The 24,893-nt window shown below is 33.8% G+C and overlaps 1 protein-coding gene across 1 annotated transcript; it reads right to left on the bottom strand.

Moving 5' to 3' along the window:
• Positions 1 to 19,237: 19,237 nt before the first annotated feature.
• Positions 19,238 to 22,380, bottom strand: LOC108995628 (40S ribosomal protein S3a). The gene is made up of 7 exons (XM_018971221.2): positions 22,214 to 22,380; positions 22,069 to 22,116; positions 21,852 to 21,957; positions 20,620 to 20,757; positions 20,327 to 20,512; positions 19,750 to 19,950; positions 19,238 to 19,548 (listed from the first exon to the last, which is right to left on the bottom strand). Exons 1-7 carry the CDS (start codon positions 22,222 to 22,224, stop codon positions 19,453 to 19,455), a joined length of 786 nt encoding a protein of 261 aa, XP_018826766.1. The 5' UTR covers positions 22,225 to 22,380; the 3' UTR covers positions 19,238 to 19,452.
• Between the last annotated feature and the right edge of the window lie 2,513 nt (positions 22,381 to 24,893).

The raw sequence follows: 24,893 nt of genomic DNA, 5'->3' as shown, positions 1-24,893 counted from the left end.
CGACCTGTATCATAAATCTCGCTCGATCCATGCCGACCTTGGTCTTGTGTTACCGAGGGTCAATATTGTTGGCGATGATCAAATTCATGATCTTTATAAAAGAAGATAAATCTGCCTGCCTAATACTTTTCGCCCCATTGTATACTAGAGCATCTGGACCAACAATCAACTATCTGACCTCATGATCAGCAAGTGTATCGATCTTATCTGTGTAAACTGGTCCCTCATCCTGAGACATCTCTGCATCACCCGAAGGATCAGACTCTCTAGGCTGCAGGTTCAGATAGGCATCAAGAAGTCTAGGAATACCCAGATATGTAGCGAGTCTATCTGCTGAAAATATAATAGGAGCTCCTCGAACACAGATCCTGTATGCCCCTCCATCGTCTGGGCTAGCACCACCGAGCTCTTTATAGAACTCAGTAATGATCTCAATGTAGGAAATGAGCTCCATTCCTTCTTCTCGCTGATCTAAGATTGATGCCCAACCACGATCATTAAATGCTGATGGGAGGGAATAACCCTCCCATATAAGAGTCACAAAATCATATAATTTTACTTGTTGCTCAAGTAAAACAGTCCGCTCTCAAACTGTTTGGATGGAAAGTTTCCCTGATCTACCACGTTTGCGGCCCCTATAAGACATTATTATGAACCTGAAATTATAAAAATAAAATATATATTCAACATTAGTGATAAAATCTAATTATGACGAAAAGATATACAAAATTATATACTTTAATAAATTAATTGATAGAACAATTCAATGAAACGATAAAAACAATTTCATAAGCTAATATAAACAAAATGGTTCGAATTTAATATAAAGCGTTCGAACGAATATAATATATGGTCGAACAGAAACTGAAAACCGTTTGAACGCTTAATAGATGGTTCGAACGTAAGGGTTAAATCGTTCGAAAGTGTTCGAACGGAAAACAGATCGAGTTCGGCCATGGCTGAGTCAACTCAGTGGCCATGAAAACACCCAAAAATCCATCGATTCCATGGTTTCTTCGACGAAAAACATACTACTCTTTATTTCTAAACATCCTACGGTAGATTTATGGTGTTCGACGGTGACTATTGATGAAAAAATATAATTTTTCTAGAAAAAATGAATAAAACCATAAAATCATATAATAAATAGTAAAATAGCTTATATATACCTTCACTTGGGTGGAAAGTGTGTTTGACGTAGGTGCTGATTACGGCGGTGATTGATGGGCGTTCAAACATTTTCTCTCGCTTTCAAACGATGGGGACGGCGGCGTGAGAGAAATATCTGTCCGCGATAACTTATATGTGCATAACCGTTCGAACGTTATATTTTACCATTCGAACGGTTTTACAATATTGTTCGAATGTTAATATTTAACGTTTGAACGGTATTTGTTTTAAGTTTTGTAAAAATTCATATTAAATGTATATTATATTTATAATCCTATAAATTAATATAATATATATACTATTATAGTAGATTATATATACTGTAATATATATGTAATATTATAATATATATTATGATAGTATAATACTTTAAATAAAAACATAATAACTTATATGTATTTTATTATAGTATAATAGTAATATATCATAATATTTTACTATCAAAGTGTTATATATGAGATTGTAATATATATATATATATATATATATGATAGCATATAGTACTATATGGTATGAGTTTATACTTAACTAATATATATCATGCTATATATTCCATTATACTTTACCCATTATACTTAACTATATAAGTTATATATGATACTATACAACATATATATAGAGTATAGATTACTAATATACTATCATCTTATAAATTTCTCTATATATTACTAATAGATATGATCTTACATGTTTATAGTATATTTTAGTATACTATACTATATCTATGATATTTAGTATAGATTACTATATATATGATAGTATTTATTACTATATATATGATAGTATATATAACGAATATATATGATCTTATAGTACTTTTCATTTAATGATGAAAAAAATTATATTTAAACATTAAAGTGATGTGTTCGAACGGTACCGTAAATCGTTCAAACACATATGTAGCGTTTGAACGTATGAAAAAAACATTCGATCGGATTATTGCAATGGTGGGACAACATCCTGCCAATTAATGACTTTGGATAACCGTTCAAATGTTATTTGTTATAGTTCGAACGGATTATTGCAGTGGTGGAAAAGTATCCCACCAATTAAAGACTGCTGGATTATCGTTCGAACATAATTTTTAGCTAATCGAACGGTAATGTAGAAATTTGTGCGGGCGGGAAAATTAGCCGCTGAAAAATTTCACGTTCGACCGAACTTTAGTTACGTTTGAATGATTGGTTAAAACTTATAATCTTCCCGCACGCCATCAGTCCCTTATTTTTCTCTCCTCTCTTTCACTCTTCTGCGTTTTCTCTAAAAAATCTTACATTTTCTTCACAAACTCCTTCATTCTATCATCTTTCAAAGATGATTGCTTAGTATATTTTGCTTAAAGGTATAACTTTCTTTATCATTTTAGTTCTACATCTATCATTTTTTATTATTGATTTTGTGGTTTATATATATATTGTGTAGGTGTTTGTTAGTTTAAACACAAAATATATTTGTTAGATTCTATTCAAAGTATATATGTTGTATGTTTGTTAGAAGGTTGCTATTGGAAGTATATATGTTGTATGTTTGTTAGAGGGGTGCCATTCGAAGTATATATGTTGTATATTTGTAATGTTTTTTGAATATGAGTGTATGATATTTTGTGAGATACTAGTACTCATCTAAACTGGCTGGAGTTTGGAATCTGGGTTGAGACCGTTCAAATATGGTTATATACCGTTCGAACGGATAAATATGTTCGAACAGGATATTACCATGTTCAAACGGTTGTAAAAACTATGTTAAACTATCATATAAATATGTAATATTGTAGTAGATTATATATAGTATATATATATGCAAGAATTAATAATACGTAAAGTCATATTAATATTTAAAAGATAATAGTTGTAAAAATTATCTTACAACTTATTACTTAATATCTCTTAAAATTATATTATAAAAACATAAGAATTAATAATAGTTAAACTTATATTAATATTTATAATTAGAATAGTTGTAAAAATTATCTTACAACGAATTACTTAATATGTCTTAAAATTATATTATAATTACATAAGGATTAATAATAGTTAAACTCATATTAATATTTAAAAGAGAATAATTGTAAAAACTATCTTACAACACACTTAAAAAGGGATAGGATTAAATTTTAATTAAACTATGAGGACTAACTTAAAAAAATAATAAAAGATAATTAATATTAAACTATGAGGACTAACTTAACAAATAATAAATTAAATTTTAATTAAACTATGAGGACTAACTTAAAAAATAATAAAAGATAATTAATATTAAACTATAAGGACTAACTTAACAAATAATAAAATTAAATTTTAATTAATACTTAAAATTAACTATAATGTATAATTAACCTAATAAATAATACCCATGATATATTTAGGATACTTAAAATACCCATGATATATATAATGTATCATCTTGTATTCTCGCATTTTTTTTTTATTATTGTTGTGTTTTAATATATGTTAGGATAGTTGGCATATATGTTAGGATCCTTCAGCATATGTTGTATATTTGTAGTGTTTTAATATCATATTTTTTACTTGGCATTGAAATAAACCTTAAACCCGTTCGAGAGTTATCAATCATGTTGAACGGTTGATTGATAACTCTTGAATTGTCCAGAGTGGACAATTTGGGATTGAAAGATCATTCTCGCAAACTATGAAACTATATATGTTGCATCCGACATTATGATTTTGGTAGAGTCATCCCTTATTGTTCTTCGGATAGGCAGTTTCGGTGAATGTGCATCGATGTATTACTCGTCGGTGTGCACGACCAAACGAGCATATTTGGAGAACTATGGGGAGATGCTGCCGAAATCTTGTTGGAAGTGACATATAATGTTGGTAGGTTGGCGATTATGCTCTTACAATCCTAAATGGGATAGAACCAACTACCCGGTTGGGTGAGGATTACAATGTATATGCTGAAGGAGTTAAGAAATTTTTGGAGTTTGCATCCTATACAATCGGCAGTGACGGTCGTATTAGATGCCCATGTCAATTTTGTAAGAATTTACGTTCTCATAAGATAGAGTTAATGAGAGAGCATATGTTTGTCAAAGGTATTGACCAAGGTTATACTGATTGAGTCTTATATGGAGAACCATATCCAACGTCATTTGAACTTCAAGATGAAGATGAAGATATCGATGAAGATGTACATCCTGGGGTTGTTGGTGACAAGCCCGAAAAGGATATGGAGCAAATGCTGGGCGACATTAGTGCGGGAATGTTTATGGATGAAAGTGGAACAGATCCATCAAATTCAAATGATTCGTGCCATGACACTTTTACCCGCTTGTGGAATGATTCACAATGTGAGGGAGCTTGTGGTTTATATATTTAAGTGTGATTGGTGGGATTTAAGCAATCCTCGAAGGGGAAAATGCCAGGATGAATATTTTCTGAGTATTAATACATTAAAAAATAGTATGAAGATTATCCTTTTATTTTGGCTTTCCAAGCATCTCAAGTATTCTATTTAGACGATCCTCAATTAGGAAATCAATGGCAAGTAGTACAAAAGTTTTCTCCTAGAAATATTTTTGACGTTATCCCTGAGGCGGAGGGACAAGATGAAGAAGAAGATGATCCCTCTATTCAAGAAGCATACCAAGAGAGTCAACCTGTCATTTACTTATTTGTGGATTTGAGCCAGTATGAGATGATCCCACTACATAGGGAAGATATTGAGGCTGAAATAGTTGAAGCGATGGTTGATCAAAGTATTGACTCATCTGAAGTATCTACAGATGATGAGAGCGAATCTATAGATGAAACTGATACAGATGATTGATCGATTTTGTGTTCACATTATACGGTACCTCGCAATTATGCCACCAAAGAGGAAGGAAGTTTGCAACTCATCTCCACCTGTTCCTAGCTCTCCATCTGACTCACCATTATAGACTAACTCTACAAAATAAGGTAAATAGCTAATACTCATTTTTTTAATTAAGATATGTGCTAATTGATACAAGGTAAATAACTAATATTATTTTATAGAGATAACACATAGTACCATAGTTTTAAATTTCGTACCGTACAGGCCGGTACGGCCGAAATTTTTCATACCGGCCATCCGGCCGGTACAAGTACTATATCTATTTCGTACCGGCCTCAATTTCGGCCTATACCGGCTTCAATTTCGGCTGGTACCGGCCGATATTTCGGCCAGTATTTTTTTTTTTTTCATTTTTTCAAACTACAAGCTTATTTTTTAACCCACAATTCAGACTAGACTATTTATAATTTATATATATATATCTATATATAATTTATTTATATATAAACTATTATTTTGGAATATAATTTTGGAATATAATTTATTTATATATCGAGTATTCTAAAATATTATCCCGAAACGCTATCTCAAAACGATACTGGTACTGAAATATTTCGTTCTAGTGCCTTGACCGGTATATCATCCGGTATGGTATTCAAAACATTGCATAGTACTCGTCACGGACGAGGCACTACTAGAGGCTTGACATTTGAGAAATATCGTAAAGTATGTAAGATTAAGGTTAACATTCCTGACGAACATACCGGAGGCGAGGAACAACAAGCAGCTTGGCTTGCTTCGCATGTGGGTGCTCTTACACGGACTTATGCACCTTTGGCTACGAGTTCATGGCATAAAGTCTCGCAAAATGTGAAAGAACTTATAAAAAAGCGTTGTTTGGTACATAATATTTAAATAAAAATATTTTTTTTCATATTATTTAATACTCTAAATGATAATATCTTTGTGTATATACTTTTTCAAGGATGACTTCGAACTAAATTTTGGTCGGAGAGACGAGCATAGGACTGTCGAAGAGCTTATGTGTAATGCATTCCGCAAGTATAAGGCAAGATGTCGCAAGCATTACAAGAAGTACGAGAACAAGGAAAATGCACGCCAGCATCCTTTTCAGGATGTCCAAGTTGAAGAATGGTGAAAATTTTGCAACATGTTTGACGATCTATCATATAAGGTAAATTAAATGAATTCTTTATGTGTCATATTCGTAATTTTTCACGTACTAACTTTTACAACTTCTATGCAGGAGCAAAGTTCTATAAACAAAATAAATAGATCATGCAGGCTCAAAATCTTTCCATAATCTATCTCAGAAATTGGTAATGTACTTTTTTATTTAATTTTTTTTATTCTATGTAGTTTGTTTTTAATATAGACTTTATATCTTAACAATGTCTTTTGTAACAAGAGTCAGACACCAATTATGATCTAACAAAATTATATGCTGCATCACATACTAATAGTAATGGAGAGTGGACTCATCCAGTTGCTCATGAAAATTATGTAAGTATTATAATTTCTTTTAATTAACCATATTTAAATTATTGTGTCAATATTAATTTTATATGTTGTGTGTAGGATAAAATGGTTGCCCTTCGCGTTGAAACTGTATCAGATCATAATTCATCAACAAGTGATGTTGAAATTTTTACACAAGTTCTGGGTCAACGTTCGGGCTATTTGAAGAGTTTGGGTCGCTATGTAAAGTTTTCAGGCTCTTCATCAACATCAAGCACTACTGCCATTGCATTAGAGAATGCAAATTCTAGGATCGAAGAATTGACGGCAAAACAGCAGGAATTAGAGGCTCAATTGACGAAACAAGCAGATATAGAGATACGCATAAAACAACAAGAAGATCAACAAAGAGAGATGTAACTCCAAATGCAAGAACAACAAAGACAGATGCAGCTTCAAATGCAGATGCTTATGCAACAATTCAGGCATCCAAACAATTGAATTTCATTAGAAGTGTTTTTGTATATTGAACAATTTATGTATCATGTATTGATAATTTTATTAGTATTATTAGTATTTTATTTATTTAGTTCTGACTTATTAGATTAGTTTTATTTATATTGAACAATTTGTAATGTATTTTTGAAATATAAATATCTATTTGGTTTTAAATTGATACTATTGTCCAAGAAAATAATAACCGTTCGAACTCTCATCAAACGTTCGAACATATAAAAATGGACACAACCGTTCGAATATTGAAAGTTAGAGTTTGAACGATAAAAATTCTGCGCCGTTTGAACAGGCAATTCTCTATTTGCATTCGATCATAAATTTTTTTGTTCGAACGTTTCTTCATAGGTTTTTGGTCAAATGGATTGGTATCGATCGATCGACCATGAAATACCCGTTCGAATAATTACTCATGGTTCAAACGAATTTTTGAGACGAATTTAAATCGTCCCAGAAAAAAAAAATTCCGTTCGAACGCGATCGAACGGTCCAGCTTAATTTCGTCCCAAAAAATATTTTTTGGGATGAATTTCTCATTTTCGTCCCAAAATACCTTTTGGGACAGTTTTATAGGGACGAACTTGGGACTGTTTTTTTTCGTCCCAAAAAATATTTTGGGATGAAATCCCAGTCTTTTGGGATGAAAATGTTCATTCCAAAAGACTTAATTTGTTGTAGTGTTCATGATCTGATACAAAGTCGAAACATCATATTCAACCAAGTAAAATAAAGATTGACAATCAAAAGTAATCAATAATAAAGAAAGATTTGCACAAATATATACGCATGTTATCTAAACTAAATTGAACGTTTAGTTACAAAAATTCTTCAAGAAAACATTAGCAAGTTATAAATGGAAGTACAACTTGTTAGAACAAGAATTTTGAGCCCTTATTATTGGAATCTTAAAAAGAACAGTAAAGGATTTTGAGAAACAGTATTTGACTATTATATGACATAATTTTGATTATTTATTCTCTTATGACCTATGACCCATTATCTAAAATGAATTAAGCCAATTATGAGTCATATAGGTCATATCAATGTGTGATTTAACCGTTGATACGATACATGTTCCAAACTATGAATTATGGCAATCGTTTATGTGTACTATTGTTGTATGAACATGTACTTGAAGATTATATATTACACTTAGATATATTTACAAGAAAAATAGGTTTTTGTGACTAATTTATTGTAATTAAAATATTATTTACAACTAATTTTAGTTGTAAATAGTTATTTCGTCAGAATTAACTAGTCGTAAATAAGTAGTTTTCTAGTGTCGATGTTAATAGATTCTTCTATGCAATAATTAATGACCTTACGTAGATGATGGCGAGTCTTATGACTGTTATAGACCATAAATTAAAATTGATCGTGGAATGCCAATACAGTGAGATCTACGTGGGCCTCATCAGGATTCAAAATAATAATCAAATTAGTGAATTTACTTGATATTAAATTCAAAGAAAGTGATCTACCCCAATTAAGTCTTATATATATTATAAGATTGTTAAACTATATCTAGTATGTCACAAATCCTATGTGACATTTTTTTAATTATGGTCACATTTAATATTATATCCTTTTGTACAAACAGTATCATGTTGTCTGTGGATTATTTTTTAAATAAACCTTGGCCATCAGGTAACCTGCTCTCCTCATGAGGGTCAAGGTTTATTTAAATAATAGTATCAACGGATATATATAATAATACTTTATTTTTTGTTTTGCATGAAGAATTCTTCCCACGTACAAATATTCTTTATAGTCATCTGACTCTTAAATAGCCACGAGGTAGCTATCTTGATTGACATAACTCATAGTTTTCAAAATAGAGGTTTGGAGTTCGAAACCCCCATCCTCTAAATGTATATAAAAAAAAAAAAAAAAATCCTCATTTGGGTATATAGTAATTAAACCCTTGGAGTGCAAATGTACAGAAATAATTATTTGATTATTTGTTTGATTTGCTAGCTGGGTTTATTAATTCTCGGAGTGTAGGGATATTGCTAGCTGATATATTATTTTAAGCTGATTGCTACCATCAAAAATATAATTATTTGATATCACCTCATCATGATATCAATGTTACTTACCATTCTTGGTTAATATTATTATAATTATACATTGTCTTTCGACCCACCCGAAAGATCCAAATAGACCCTTCCAATAAAAATCGGTTTGGAATTGGATTACATGTCGGGTCGAACCCGTTAAAAATCGGTTTCAACCCGACTAACACGTTTATAAACTCTTAAGCTTGCAGATCAAACTCTAGCCGCCTAGCCTTCTCCATTCTCTTAATCTGCATGCAGCACAAAATTTCCGTGAAGTGATCTTGATGGTCCTTCATTCTGTACTTCATTAACCATAAGCAAAGAGTCACTCTCAATAACAAGTTGTGTTATACCAAGAGGAATGCAAATCTGAAGACCACTCAAAATTGCTAGCATCTCAATCTCGATAGGATCATTAATCTCATTTTCCTACTTACAAGCTGATCAGAGGATAACACTACCCTTCTCATCCCTCAGAAAAAGTACTCCCATTTCTTCCGTAATGTTTATATATAATTAAAAATATATTAAGTAATCTCAGATTGTATAATATTTCGTTTATTGATTTTTTATTACCACTATATAACGTCCATTAATATAGTGGTAAGAAAAAGATAGTTAGTATGGCCTGCAATCGTTCCGCACAATTCGGATAAGAACATAATGGTATTGTAAATTTGTAATAATAAACATTATTATAAACAATTCTTCACACATATGCCATTCATCAGTCGATAGTTATTATAAACAATTCTCAACGCTTATCCTAAGCCATTAGCATGTTATTCCATGTATTTGTTGTACCCTAACATGTTATAATGGTCCCATGGTATTAATATAGACGGTCTAACATGTTAATGCATTCAAGTAATGTAGTGATCATGGCCATACCAAATAATAAAGTGTTATTATATCAATTCATTAGTTAGAATTGATATTTGGTCCTTCCACTATTTTCGTGTATGAGGACAATTTTCTTCATTGTTTTCCAAAATCTTATTTAGTAATGCAAAATCTTAGATTATTTGCTAAACAAAATCCCTTCTTTTCTCAGCAAAAACTTAATTTGGCTTTGTTTGCTTCTCTGCTCATCATGTCTGACATAGGTCATTTAATTGTTTTCTTGTTTAGCAATCAAGAAGGATCTGCTTTCGATTTTAGAGAGCTAGAAGAAGCAATTGTGCTGCAATGGAGTTAAGAAAGAAAAGAAGAGGGGAGGGGGCAGGGGGCAGGTGAGAGAAGAAAAGAAAGAAGACAAAAACAAAACAAAAAAGGAGAGGGAAGGGGCCATGGGTGAGAAGAAAAGAATAAAAAAAAGAAAAAGGTAAAGTAAAGGCCACGTGGCTTTTACATCTCAAACGGGAAGCATAAACGGAAGCCCAAAACAGATTTTCTAGCATTTTTCAATCATATATGTCGGCTAATATGATCGTATGTGTTCAGATGATGTTGGTGTCAAGGTGGAAAGGCCCATCAATGAGACTATGCTAGTATAAAATTGACATTATAGGGCAATATAATATTATGATAATTATTACTATCGATGATTATAAATTATACTGTGCAATTGGGTACCCGTTTCGAACTGCTGTCTATTCAAACCCTTTATCAAAATGGTGAATGATTGTTTAGGGGTCCTTTCCTTTTTCAGAGGGTAAGGTCTTTTGTCATTTCCTTAAAGGATAAGGCGGTGCTTAGATCATGTCTGTAATTCTCATAGTTTCAGTAATCAAACAATCTAGTTGAACATGACAGATGAATTGAAAAGATTTTGGGAAGGTTTTACACTTACAGAAGAAGAACAGGAAATCGTAATATTCACTGAAGAAGAAACAAGGAGATCAGATGTAAGAAGTCAGAATTGTCTGATTATGCTTATTCTAAAGGAAAAATCTATAAACAATGAGGCTTTCAAAGCCATGATGACAAAATTATGGAATCCAGAGGGATGGCTACTCTTTAAAGAGGTAGGGCACAATCAATTCTTAGTTTAATTTCATAAACTGGTGGATATAAAAAGAGTTCTACACGGCAGACCATGGTCTTTTGATGAAAATCTGATTTGTATTCAACTCTTTGATAGTAATACTCCTCCACAAAAAATGAAATTTAATCATGAAATCTTTTGGATTCAACTTCTTATGTTGCCTCTGGCAGCTATGACATGTGAGAGGGGGGGGGGGGGGGGGGTGGGGCAGAATTGGCTCAATAGTGGGGGAGGTAATAACTGTCGATGTGGATGAAGATGGTTTTGGCTGGGGTAAATATCTTAGGATTAGAGTAATTCTGTTTATTACCAAACCTCTTGTCAGAAGTAAGATGGTTAGAGTGGAAGGAAAGCAAAGGAGAATAGAATTCAAATATGAAATGTTACCTTTGTGGGGTAATTAAGCATGCTGACAGGAATTGTGATGTAGAGAAGGATAGAAAAAACACAACTGGGTTTGGCAGCATCTCTCAGTATGGTCAGTGGTTGAATGCATCCCCTATAAGTACAAATGGCCAGGGTGATAGAAGGTATGGGACCCGTGGGAGAGTCCAAAACCAATCAATTCAAAAACCAAGGATGGCAGAACAGAATAAAGCTGATGACATTTTACTTGTAGAGGAACCTGTGATAAATTTTATTTCCTCAAGGTCAGGCTGCCTAACAAAGGAAAATGTGTATTACAATTGGAACATCACAATAACTATGCTGAAAATGAGGTAAAAAAATCATTTGATTTAGAACAGGAAAAATCATATCATCAATCAAAGGGGGTTATGACAAGGGCACAAAGCAGTTCATTAACAAATTCTCTTGGCACCTCTATTAATCTGTCAAATTCAATTACAAAACCTATGGAAATGGCAAAATGTGAGGAAGCTAGGAAAAAACAGCTTGGCTGGAAAAAGAGAGCAAGACAGGCTGATAAAAATAGAACAATTGATATGCAGATGGAAACAACTGATGGAAGAGAAACAATAAGTAGGATAAGAGATAACACAGAACTTGATAGCAGTATTTAGCAAACTCATTTTAAGAAACTACGGGATATGCTCAAACCTGTAAGGAGCTTAACTCAGAAGAAAAAAGTGGAGGTTGCGGAGCAGCTCCACCATCATCAATGAAATGTATAAGTTTGAACTGTCGAGGGCTTGAGAACTCTTGTACAGTTCAAGAGCTTCACTGCTTAGTGAAGGGAAAGTGCCCAAACATCCTTTTTCTTATTGAAACAAAAAGCAAGAGAGAAAGGATGGAAAAAATTAGGAACAAACTTGGGTTTGATAGGAGTTTCATTATTGACAGTAGAGGACTCAGTGGAGGAATTGCTCTTATGTGGAATTCTCTTATTTCTGTAGAATTGGAATCCTATACAAACTCTCATATATCTGTCAAAGTTATAGAGCCTCAAAATGGGAAAGAATGGTATCTATCTAGATTTTATGGAAATTCTTGTACAACACGTAGAGAAGGGAGCTGACAATTGTTAAGAAAGTTGAAACTAGGGTGACAACAAACCATGGACCTACATGGGTGATTTTAATGAAATTCTTCAACAACATCAAAGAGGGGTGCAACAAGATCCAATACCCAAATGGCTTCTTTCAATAAAGCCTTACAAGACACTGAACTAAGTGATTTAGGATACAATGGTCTTAAATACACTTGGGCAAACAATAGAGAAGGCTTGGAATTCACAAAAGAAAGGCTAGTTTGATTTGTAGCAAATCCCCAATTCATCAATTTGTATCAAGATATTCATATATATGCAACTATTGCATGTACTGCTGATCACAATCCTATTACCATAACTCTAAATACACATGCTCAGTATGACATAAAAAATAAAAGGGTGTTAAGATATGAGTTTAATTGGGGGCAACAGAGGGAATGTCAGGACCTCATTAATAATGATTGGCATGAAAACAACATAAATGTTAGTACTATAACAGTAGTATCCTATAAGCTAAGTAGCTGCAAGAACAAGCTACTGAACTGGTGCAGAATCCAAGGAAAGCAGTCAATGGGAGAAATTGAGAACAAAAAAACAAGATTTCAGCAACTTCAACAAAGAAATACAGGATATGATTTGCAAGAAATTCAAAAACTGAACAAAGAGGTATCAATGATACTACTAGAGGAAGAGAACTTGAAGTAGAAACAAAGAGCAAAACAAAGTTGGCTTCAAAAGGGGGTTAGAAACACTAGGTTTTTTCATATATGTGCATCTCAAAGGAAAAAGCTAATCAAATTAGCATTATTAAGGATGAAGAGGGTCAATGCTACAATACCCCTCATGGTATAAACCAAGTGTTTCAATTTTTCTTACTAATCTATTTTCAACCTCAAACCGCACTGGACTAGAGAGTGTCTAGAACCAATGCACTCACTGGTAACAAAAGATGTGAATAACTAGTTGATTCTAGATTTCACTTTCACAAAGGTGCAAGAGGCAGTATTTAGTATGAATCCAATGAACTCTCCAAGCTCAGATAGATTCTCTGCAGGGTAGTATCAGCAAAATTGACATATAGTAGGTAATGAAATATGTAAGGCTGTGACAAAGGCTTTGAACACTAATTGTTGGGACATAACTATAAATTAAACATATATAGTTCTTATTCCAAAGATCAGAAGTCCAACTCAGGTCACTGAATATCGATCAATCAGTTTATGTAATGTTATATACAAAGCCATCTCCAAAGTACTAGCCAATAGATTAAAAAAAATTCTGCCTCACCTGATATCCACTACTCAGAGTGCATTTGTGCCAGGTAGAGTAATTACTGATAACCTCTTTGTTGCATTTGAAGTCCTACATTCTATGAAGAGCAAAGTGAGAGGGAAAGTGAGAGGGAAAGATGGGTGTATGACACCCAAGTTGGACATGAGCAAAGCATATGATAGATTAGAATGTTGTTTTATTGCAGCTATCATGGAAAGAATGAGATTTGCCAAGAGATGGATAGATTTTATCCTAAATTGTATTAGAAAAATTTCTTAGTCTATCTTACTAAATGAGAATCCACAACCATCTTTTCTACCTTCAAGGGGTATAAGATAGGGCGATCCACTATCACCCTATATTTTTATTTTGTGCTTAGAAGCCTTCACTCAACTCCTAAACAAGGTAGAAAGACAAAGAGTGATATCTGGTTTTCCTATGCATAGAGGACAACTTACTATAAATCATCTAGTTTTTGCAGATGATAGTATTCTCTTATATCAAGCCTCCTCAATACATTGGAGTAGGGTGTTGTACTTGATTTCTATGTATGAAACTACCTCTAGTTAGATACTTCCAGCAACAATACACAAGCCTTTATAAGAGATAGTATACTCAGTGTTGCAGGAATCAGATCAACCTCTACCTATGAGAACTACCTCAGATTACCGGCCTTAGTTAGGAGAACAAGAATCAAAGATTTCAATAATATTCTGGACAAAGTCAGAGGCAAAATGCAAAACTAGAAGATGAAATTTTTATCCAAGGCAGGTAAAGAAATCTTACTAAAATCAATTGTTCAAGCAATTCCATCTTATTCTATGGGAGTATTTAGACTTCCTAAAGGTCTATTGAAAATGTTGAATAAATTGATGAAAGGCTATTGGTGGGGATAGATTAATTAGGAGAAAAAATTGAGTTGGATTAACTGGACTCAAATGTGGAAATTAAAGAATGAAGGGGGATTGGGGTTTAGAGACTTTGAAAATTTTAATAAGGCTTTATTAGCAAAGCAGTGTTGGAGGATAATTAAATTTTCACATTTATTATATTCACAAGTACTGCAACACAAGTATTTTCTCCAAACTGACTTTCTCAATGCAAAACTGGGTACCAATCCATCATATATTTAGAGAAGTTTCTTATATGCTAGATCATTGCTTAAAGAAGAGTTAATAACAAATGGATGCCAACACCTACTACTTTCACTCTTCAAAGTGGACACAATTCACTCAGAGCAAACATGAGAGTAGAGGAACTTATTGACCAGGAAACTAAGCAATAGAGGACTATTCTCATAAGAGAAATATTCTCTCAAGAAGAGGCAGAAGTAATTTGTCAAATCCCTCTTAGCAGAAGCAACAGACAGGACAAGTTGATTTGGAGAGGACTTGCCAATGGCATTTTCACAGTTATAAGTGCTTATTTCATGCAAGGTGATATTCAAAACAGAAACAAAGGTCAGTGCTCCCATAGTTCATAGAAACGTAAAGACTGGACAAGGATTTGGAAACTCAACATTCCACCAGCTTCAAAAAAATTCTTATGAAAAGCATGTCTTGACATTCTACCAACAAAAGTCAATTTATGAAAGAGGAAGATTCTAAGTGATCAAATGTGTCCATTATGCCTAGTAGAGCCAGAAACTACTGAACATATTTGATGGGATTGCATATCAGCTTCTGACATTCTTGGGCAAGGATCAAGGAGAATACAAAAAAATAAAACATCAGTCAAGAACATCAAAGCACTTATAGAAGATATGTTCAATATACTAGAAAAGGAAGACAGGGAAAAACTGGCTTTAATCCTATGGAATCTATGGTGGAGAAGAAATGAATATGTTTTTAAAAACATATTAATTGATCCCAAGTAAGTGATGAGCAGAGTTAATAGTATGAAACAAGAGATAGCCAGCTTACAAGTCCGAACGATGGCCCAAAATGAGTACAATATTCAAAGGACTATCACATGGAATTGCCCACCACCATGTTTCTGTAAAATTAATTGGGATGTAACTATGGATAACATGCAGTATATGTTAGGAATTGGCATAGCAGTAAGAGATGAGGAAGGTCAATTCTTGACTACAATGAGAAAGAAGGGAAGTTATAGTCATGATCCATCTACAGCAAAGGCAAAAGGGGCACTTATGGCAGCAGAATTTGGTATTCAACTGGGTATGAAATGTGTAGTGCTTGAGGGGGATTAAAAAAAAGTTGTCGTGACAATTTATAAACAGATAGAAGATGAGAGCTATTTTGGGATGATCATAGAAGATATCAAATAGAAATTACAATGTTTTGATGTTTGTTTTATCATGTATATTGGGAAGGAAATGTTGTTACACATACACTAGGTAAACATACTTAGACTGTATAGTGGATTTGGAGGAAACTCCCCACTATCTTCAATGTGTATTCTGAATCTTTTGACGAATGTGATGAGACTTTCTTCATACAAAAAAAAAAAGGTGAATGATTTGTCAATATTTATTAATCCTTGAATTTTTTATTTAAAAAAAGTAAGAATTGATCTACATGATATTTACTCTATTTCTCGATATATATCTTCTTATTTTTCTTTATTTTTCCATAATTCAACGTTTTGATAAAGGGCTTGAATTAATTTACTAGTTTGAAAAATCATGACTATATTATTCAGCCTAATATTATTGTTTCTGGGTATTATAGAATTGACTTACTATAAATTAAATTGTATAAATTCATGGTTGGCCATAACTTGCTTTAGACCACTGTTCAACTGACGGCACAACTGAAATTTTGCACGGAACACTCACCCCCCACATACACCACTCACAACCCTCAATCCAAGCCGTGACCCTAGTGTGTATTAGGCAACCAGTCACCTTATAAATATATTAGGGTGGGGTCAGATTTTTGACCAAATAATAAAGTGTAGTCGCCAGTAGTACTGCATAAAGAATAACGATATGGCCTCATCAGTTTACTAATGACGAGGAGAAACTGATCAATGTTAAGTCATGTGGCAGATAGGGGTGTAACAAATCCGGTCCGATCCGATTTTGAATAAAATCTAAGACCGAATCGGTATGTATTGGTTTTGTATTTTTCAAAACCGATTACGTACCAGTTACCCTCCTAAACCGGTACTTCTGGTTTTACCGATTTCTGGTCCGGTCCGATCCGATTTTTCAATTTTTTTAAAATGTAAGTTTCACAATTTGTCATTAAAAATTTGTTTATAAAAAAAAAATTGTTTTATACTTTTATTAATATATTAGACTATATAATAGTATTAATATTAGACTGTTGGTATAGTTATAAGTTATATATTAGTATTAGTTATAAACTTTTAGTGATTTAGTATTAACATTTTATGTAATAATTTATAAATTATAATCAGAAATTATTTCATAGATGAATATATATATTATATATAAAATTTCACATAAAAATTTATAATTATACATTATATATAAAACTTATATATATTAATATTTAATATATATAAAATATTTTGTATAAAACTTATATATAAAAATATTATTATTATTTTTTTTTAATCAACCGGTCCGGTCCGGTTCGGTCCGGGCAAAAAAATTCCTAAACCGAAACTGGCCGATTTTTACATTTTAAAAATCGATTTCGGACCGGACTAGTTCAAAACCGGTCCGGACCGGTCTAGTCCAGACCGGTTTGAGTTTACACCCCTAGTGACAATTTGTAAACTCATTTGGGTATATGGTAAACTAGTGGGTACAATGACTAAGGCTGATAACTCCGATTTGAGTGCAATTTGAAGAACTGATGAGGCCATTTATAATAATACCTAGTAGAGATGGGAAGTATATTATATTGTGCAATACAAACAATCATGTGATTATTATATTGTTATAATAATGAAACACTTATATATCATAAACGGTGGAGTCTATTATGCACGAGTAATATGGAACCATCATTAACATCAATTTTAATGGTGGTTCCAAAACTCTTGGAAAAACCAAGCATATTGGCGGAGTGTATGCAGGGGATGAGGTCCATATATTACAAATTGGTTTTGACACGGTACAAACCTCAAAACTTAATTTACACAATAATACCATGAAATCTGGTATCAAATATAATTTTATGTTACTTGACTCATAATAGTTAGTAATGGTCAGATTTATTTATGTTTATGTTAAATTATTAATGTACCTCACATTTATGAAAAATAAACTGCTTGGATTTGGAAAAAACAAAGTCAAGCCAACCGATGGCTAGACTACTGAAGTCAAACAAGGCTTTATAATGAGGTGACTTTTGTGGGAGAATGAGCCTGTTATACTATTGTCATCGTCATCGTCATCGTCATTGTCATCCCCTGCATACGCTCTACCAATATGCTGCGGGCTCAATTGAAGCCTCTATTTTCGTTTACACGCCTAAGTCTCAGGGTTTCAGTACTAAATTGAGCTACTCTCTCTATTATGCTGCATGTAAATAATTGATTTTTTGAGAGCTTCAGATAGATAGCAGAAATTCTTGCTTTCCAATTAATTTCCACGCCCTCAAGGTAGCAAATTATAAACCTACACATACGATCACCGTACATGTGTCGCCAAATCTTCAAAGCAAACACCATGACTGCTAGTTTTAGGTCGTGGGTAGGGTAAATCTTCTCGTGGTTCTTCAATTATAAAGATTTTTTGATAATCGTGGATGTCTAAGCCAGCTTGCACGCACCTCGACTAATCCATGGGATCCTAAAATTAATGACCAAGTAAACCTCCAGTGGTCCTAAGAGGATTCGAACTGGTGACTATTAAAGAGTAAACCCAACCTTCAATTATAAAGATTGAAGGATCACGAGAAGATTTACGAATATTGCCACTTGATAAGACAATTAAAATAAAGGCAGCATAACGATCACATAACAGCTGACATAAATATTTTTAATTACTTTGATGATTTTATGTTTGATTTATTGTTTAATTCGGGGTTGAATATATGCTTATATATTATAGTTTCCAAAATTTAATATAAATGGTGGTACCGATAATATTATTTTTTTATCGTGATCAATATTAACCAAATTAATTTAATAATTGGCGTGAATTAAGAAAAGTAAATGTAAACCAATATATCCATTTATAATATGTTGCTAGCTGGGTTTATTATTCAAGTATTACAATCGTTTAATGTTATAAATGATAATTCCACTCTCGAACTATGGTCATGGTGCTCCTCCAACTCGTACACTGAATTTCCTTTGGTAATCATTAAATTATTAGAGGAAACATTATGGAGATTGAATGAAAAATAATTGCAGGCCTGCTTTTGGGATTTGGCAATATATGAAAATCAAGCTGAGGCACAAGTGATTTTCCTGATAAAAATACCCGTTTTTATCAGGGGTCAAACGGATAATTTAGAAAGTGAGTACATACCGAAGTTAGTATGGCCTGTTACGTTCTGCAATGATTTGTTATAATAGGTATCAGATACTCAATTGGTGACAATTTACACATACAGGTAAAATAACATATTACGAGAATGGTTTTATGACAAAAGGGATATATAGCATCTTTCTTAAAACAAACATTTCGAATGAAAAAAACAAGTTGTCCACTTTGATTGCACAGATCAAAATTGTTTGTTAACGACAAATACGCAGAACTGCGTTCATAAGAAAAAGAATCGATCAACACAATTCTCGTGCCAAAAAAAGAAAAATAGCAAAAGCTAAAAGGCAACTTCATAATCCTACTACATTCAGGCTCCAACTGGTTCAGCAGGCACCTCCACCATAGTCTCATCGGCGGGCCTCTCCACCTTGACACCAACATCATCTGAATAGTCACCATGAACCTACACATACAATCATAACAGGCAAGTTAACATGCTAGCTTCCATATGTAGGATTCGGCGCTCAAAAGTTTCGGAAAAACACGTTAACAAATAAGTGTAACCTTTCTGAACTTATTGATTGGAAATGTGTCACCTTTATGAACTCTTTGATAATCTCTATTGTGCCCATACAACAACAAATAAATAGATAGATAGACTCACCTCCATCAACTTTCCAAGATCAAATTTTGGAGCCTTCAAAATCTTGACTTTCCGAATAAACACATTTTGTAGAGGGTAGATGCCTGAGGTTGCCTTCTCGATCTCTTTGCCAATTGACTCTGGGATGAACTTGCGAACCAACTCCTTCAGATCACAGGACGATGCTTGGTTGATCATTATCTCCCTCATCTTACGACGGATCTGACATGACCAAAGCAACATTATATGTACTGTTTGGATAGAATAAACATTTAAACATTGCATTCAGTCGACAAGAAGATCAAAATACCAACCACATGGAGTTAGCAACCAATCTTAATGAATAGAAACAGACATCCAGAAAAAAGAGAGTGCACTTCATCTTTCATATTATCTGTTATCGCATTTATCAAGCACTTCAACAACAAATCAAATCATTTATGCCAGTATGTTAGAGAATTTTTCTCCAATAAATTATGCTAAACACAAACAGAATACAGAACAAAGCAGGAGAAGTCTTCCAAGATACAATCTTCGCTGTCTGATGATAAATAGTTATATAGGTATCTAGTAAACCAGATAATCTAGTTAGTATCACCTGTCTAATTTGGCTGGACTGGGCATAACAGGTCCTCTTGACTTGGTTTTGCCGCCTCTTAGTAAATCCAATGCAGAACATCCTCAAACTGTAACTGTCAGTAGTCTTCACATCCACATGAGCCTCAATCATTGTCTGCCATTTCCTTACCAAAGACCTCAACTTGTCTGTGGTAAAATCCATTCCCTGAAATTTTTCAAAACAATTTAAAAGAAAAACGTAAGTTTGTTTTTTCTTTAAAAAATAGCATTAACAATGTTGGACGCAGATGAAACTATATTACATAAGCATACCCAGAAATTGGTCAGGACATTCCTCCCTTGAACATCCTCAGCTCTCAATCTGATCTTTCTGTATGCATGATCCTCATCATCCTGAAGATCAGCCATTGATATCTCGAAGACTCTATGTTTGAGCCCTTCAGAGGCAATCTGTGAAAGAGACAACAGAGGCATGAGTAGGTACACAGATAACATATATTGGCAACTGGCAAATTCTAAGCACGTTAAAAACTTAATGGTTGTGGAAGATAAAAAGTATGCTCATCATCAACAAACACAGTAAAGATAACAAAAGAATCACATCAAATTCACATTCCTGGGGAAAAGCACATAAAGGCAAGGATGCCACAACCAGAATCAGAGTCATAAACTGAAAACTTTTATGTTCTACGGTGTAAAAAGAACAACAATATACAAGGTGATAAAAAAAAAATTAAAAAAAAAAGTGGAAAGGAAAACCAATTTCTTGAAAAAAAATGAAAGCAGGACAGGCTCCAGCATTCTTACTGTGTAATATCAATACTTCCATAATTTTAAAAATATCATAATTTCTTACTTAATAAACAAAAAAGGAGGTATTGCAATTTCTAAAATGACAGAGGAAGGTGCATAAAAACTTGAAACCTTAATTCAGATTTAAATAGCTAAAGAAAAAATCTAGCTGTTACCCTACTTAAAATATTACTCAGTACAAGGACTCGCTTGAGAAATGCACGTCCAAAACTACTTATATAAACTATGAGGACCCTAGGTTGTTAAAAAAACAGGAAAAGTTGTCTTATGAAGTTAATATAAAAGTCTCATTCTAGAAGCAAAGAAATCAAAAGCCTCCATTGAGCAAATATACGAAATTGGCAACGGGATAGAAAGTAGAATTAGAAACCTGGTTTTCTCCATAACCAAACAATATGTTCCAGAGACTTTGATAAGATAGCGAACAACTGAGTTAAATAGAATATAGCACCATTAAATCACATCAAGTCATATATCAATGAAAAAGGGTTGCTTAACCATCAACCCATCGCCAACTAGTTAAGCTAAAAAACGCATATAAATTGATTGGACAAGCCACAGCCAAAAACATTAAAAGAAATATTGCATCTTTACAGCAGATGTAGCCTACGATATAAAGTGGAGAACTCAGAAATCCAGGCCAAAATTTTAACTCAATTTCTTCTCCAATATTTTCTCGCTAACCAAACAGCACAAAACGAATGGAGAAATTCAATGACTAAAAAAGATACCTTGGTACCCTGAGTGCGAGTAACAAGGGTTTTGCCCACATTTTTTACTGCGAACACTGAAGGTGCCTTGATATCGTACCAATCCTTCTTCGCAAATGGATCGGACCTAATCATATATACAACTATATATCACAACAATGCTCGAGAAAGAAAAGAAAAGCGTAAAAAAAAAAGAATAAAAAAAAGAGTTAACATCAAATAGGAAAATGACACTCACGCCTTCTTCTTGCCTCCCTTCTTTCCCTTGGAAATCCTCTTATTCTTTCTGTTCCACACAAACACCAAAACTATTAGTGCCTAACAAATCCAAGGATCTTATTTCACATAGAGATAGAATGACAGAAACATTGAGAGCACGGTACCCGACGGCCATATTAGGAGAGGGGATGAGCTTAGTGGGGAAGCGAGCAAAAGCAAGCGACGACGGCCACGCAGCAAACCCGGAGACTCGAAACCCTAATCGTGTATGTGAGAATTATATACTACATAGGTCGAGTTTGCACTTAGAGGGTGTGTATGTCATTTTGGTGGGAATGAACGATCGGAGGATACTTTCGACATTCGTCACAAAACAAAAGTATGCGACGTCGTTCTCTTCGTTTTGATTTTTTTTTTTATTTTAATTAGCACAGAGCGTCTTGCATTAATTGAGTTATTGTATTCTCAAGCAAATATACTATTCATGTTAATTAAATTATAAAATTTTATTTATAAGATTAAAATTTAAAATTTATCTTTTAAATAAAATTATATCACATAACAATGTGTGGAGTAGATGTCTTAAAATAACAGTACTCCTATAAAATCTCTATAACTTAGAAGTGGAAAGGTAATTTTGTACCTGAAATTAACTTTGCGAGGATCCTAGTCTCTTCTAACTGTGTTCTCTCTCATCGTCTTCCTGGAAGCGATTAGGGTGCTAACGGCCTAGGTGGTGGAGGTCAGTTTTCTTCACTTTGGTGGGGAAACTATTAGAGTCTCTGTTTATTGAGGTACACTAGAGGGTGGAGTTATGGACGGGTTGGAGGACATTTGGGAGAAGTTGAAGTTGGTCGATGACGAGTGAGAGCCCATTGAAATTCCTTCGAGAGATAATGAAGAACTAAAGAATTTGGGGGAGATGAGTCTACTGGGGAAGATCTTTGCTGAACGTAAGATAGGAAAAAAGGTCATTAGAAACACAATGGAGAAGATATGGAAGGTATGTACATATCTGACCTTTTGAGAGTTGGGCAACAACTGTTTTGTTATTACCTTTGCAAATCGGAGAAATAAGGCGAGGGTGCTGAGGGGGTGCCCGTGGTTATTTGACAACCATATGTTCGTGTTAATGTCATGCGAGGGGAAGGCCCAAATCCATTCAATTGATTTCTTCAAACAGAGTTAATAGATTCAAATGTTCAACCTACCGTTGGATTATATGAATCATAGAATGGGAGAGAAGTTGGGGAAGTCCATGGGGAGAGTAATAGAGGTGGAAGTCCAGGAGGGAGATGTAGCATGGGGGAAGTGTCTAAGGGTGAATGTGGTATTGGATATCAGAAAGAGTTTAGGCAGAGGGAGAAAAATTAATCTACAGGGGGAGAAGATGTGGATCCCTTTTCAATACGAGAAGTCACCAAGGATCTGCATGAAATGTGGATGTGTTGTGCATGAGACAAAGGGGTGCTTGAATGATAAAGGGGGGTCAGGTCAATATGGCCCTTGGTTAAGAGCAAAAATGATAGGGAGGGGTTGAACAGAAAAGGTGCGAGGAGAGGTGGAGGAGGAGGAGAGCTTTGTTCCTGAAAATAGTGAGGAGAGTGAAGGGGTTCAAGCTGTTGGGCTTGAGAAAATTTAGAGTGAGGTGGAGAGGATGTCAAATGAGGGTAGAGAATGGAGTCATAACTTGGTGAGGAAGGAAGGGATAAGGGGAAGTGGGGGAATTGATTTACAAGATTCTGTTTATACCCCAATAGCTGAAGACAACCTACTACGCTATGAGGGGTTTGCTGAGTAAATTTTGTTAGTGCAAGAAACAAAAGGAAACGAAAGAGGGCAGGTGGTGAGGGGGAGAGGAAGGGGAAGGAGTTGGAAAAGGAGAGCTAGAGGGAGGGGATGGTGTTAGAGGTGTTCACAAACCAATCCTCTAAAAAAGAATGAATGAAGGAAGGGAGGGTAGTGACCTCGAGAAGGGTAGTAAAAAAAAAGATTAAGAGGGTGGAGAGTATGGAATTGGTTGACATTGAGATTATGGCGGAGGCTGCTAATTTGCCTTGCCAATTATTATGAATTGTCTAAGTTGGAACTGCCGAGGGTTGGACAACCCTCGGACAGTTCAAGACCTTTACAGTCTTGTAAAGTGATGTGCTTAATTTCTATACAAGTTTTGTCATACTTTTACTCTTAATTTTATGCTAGTTTGTGCTTAATTTTCTTGTTTATTGAAGTTTTTACTTTTTTTTTTATAGGAATAAATAAATTAAAGGATTCATGGAAATTGAAGGAGCCATCAAGAGAATAGGAAACATTCATTTCTCAAAACTCCTGAAGTACCCTTCTGTATTTGGGGGATAACTTTTTCTAGACAACTCCAATAAGGGCAATTTCGGTGTCTATAGAAAGCCAAGAGCAAACCCTAGAACTTGTGTGTTAAAGTCTTGGTTGAAAATGAACATCTTCAGGAAGGAAACGGTGCTTCAAGTAGGAGGTCAAAAATCTGCAGAATTGGAGTTCATCAACGATAGAGATTCTCGATCTACATAGAGTTTCCTTCTTAACTCTTTAATCTTCTCTTTGTATAATTCTCATTATGAATTCCAGAATTATTATGGTTTGTTTTGATTATATTATGAACTAATTTCTATTGCTAAGACTACAATGTAGCCTCTCTATGACAATCCCGAATCTTATTTCTATGTGATCATAATTTTATCATTCCTTTTGAGTATACATCATTGAGTTTAGTGCTTTCAATTATTTGGCCAACAGTTGAATGGTTTGTTGTGCATGTTAATTTGAAAGATGATGCATGTAGTTTAGCTTTGTATGATGTATGCCATT

The sequence above is a fragment of the Juglans regia genome, chromosome 2 (genome assembly GCF_001411555.2).
Source record: "Juglans regia cultivar Chandler chromosome 2, Walnut 2.0, whole genome shotgun sequence".
Lineage (NCBI taxonomy): Eukaryota > Viridiplantae > Streptophyta > Magnoliopsida > Fagales > Juglandaceae > Juglans > Juglans regia.
This window is presented reverse-complemented; position numbering and strand designations above follow the sequence as displayed.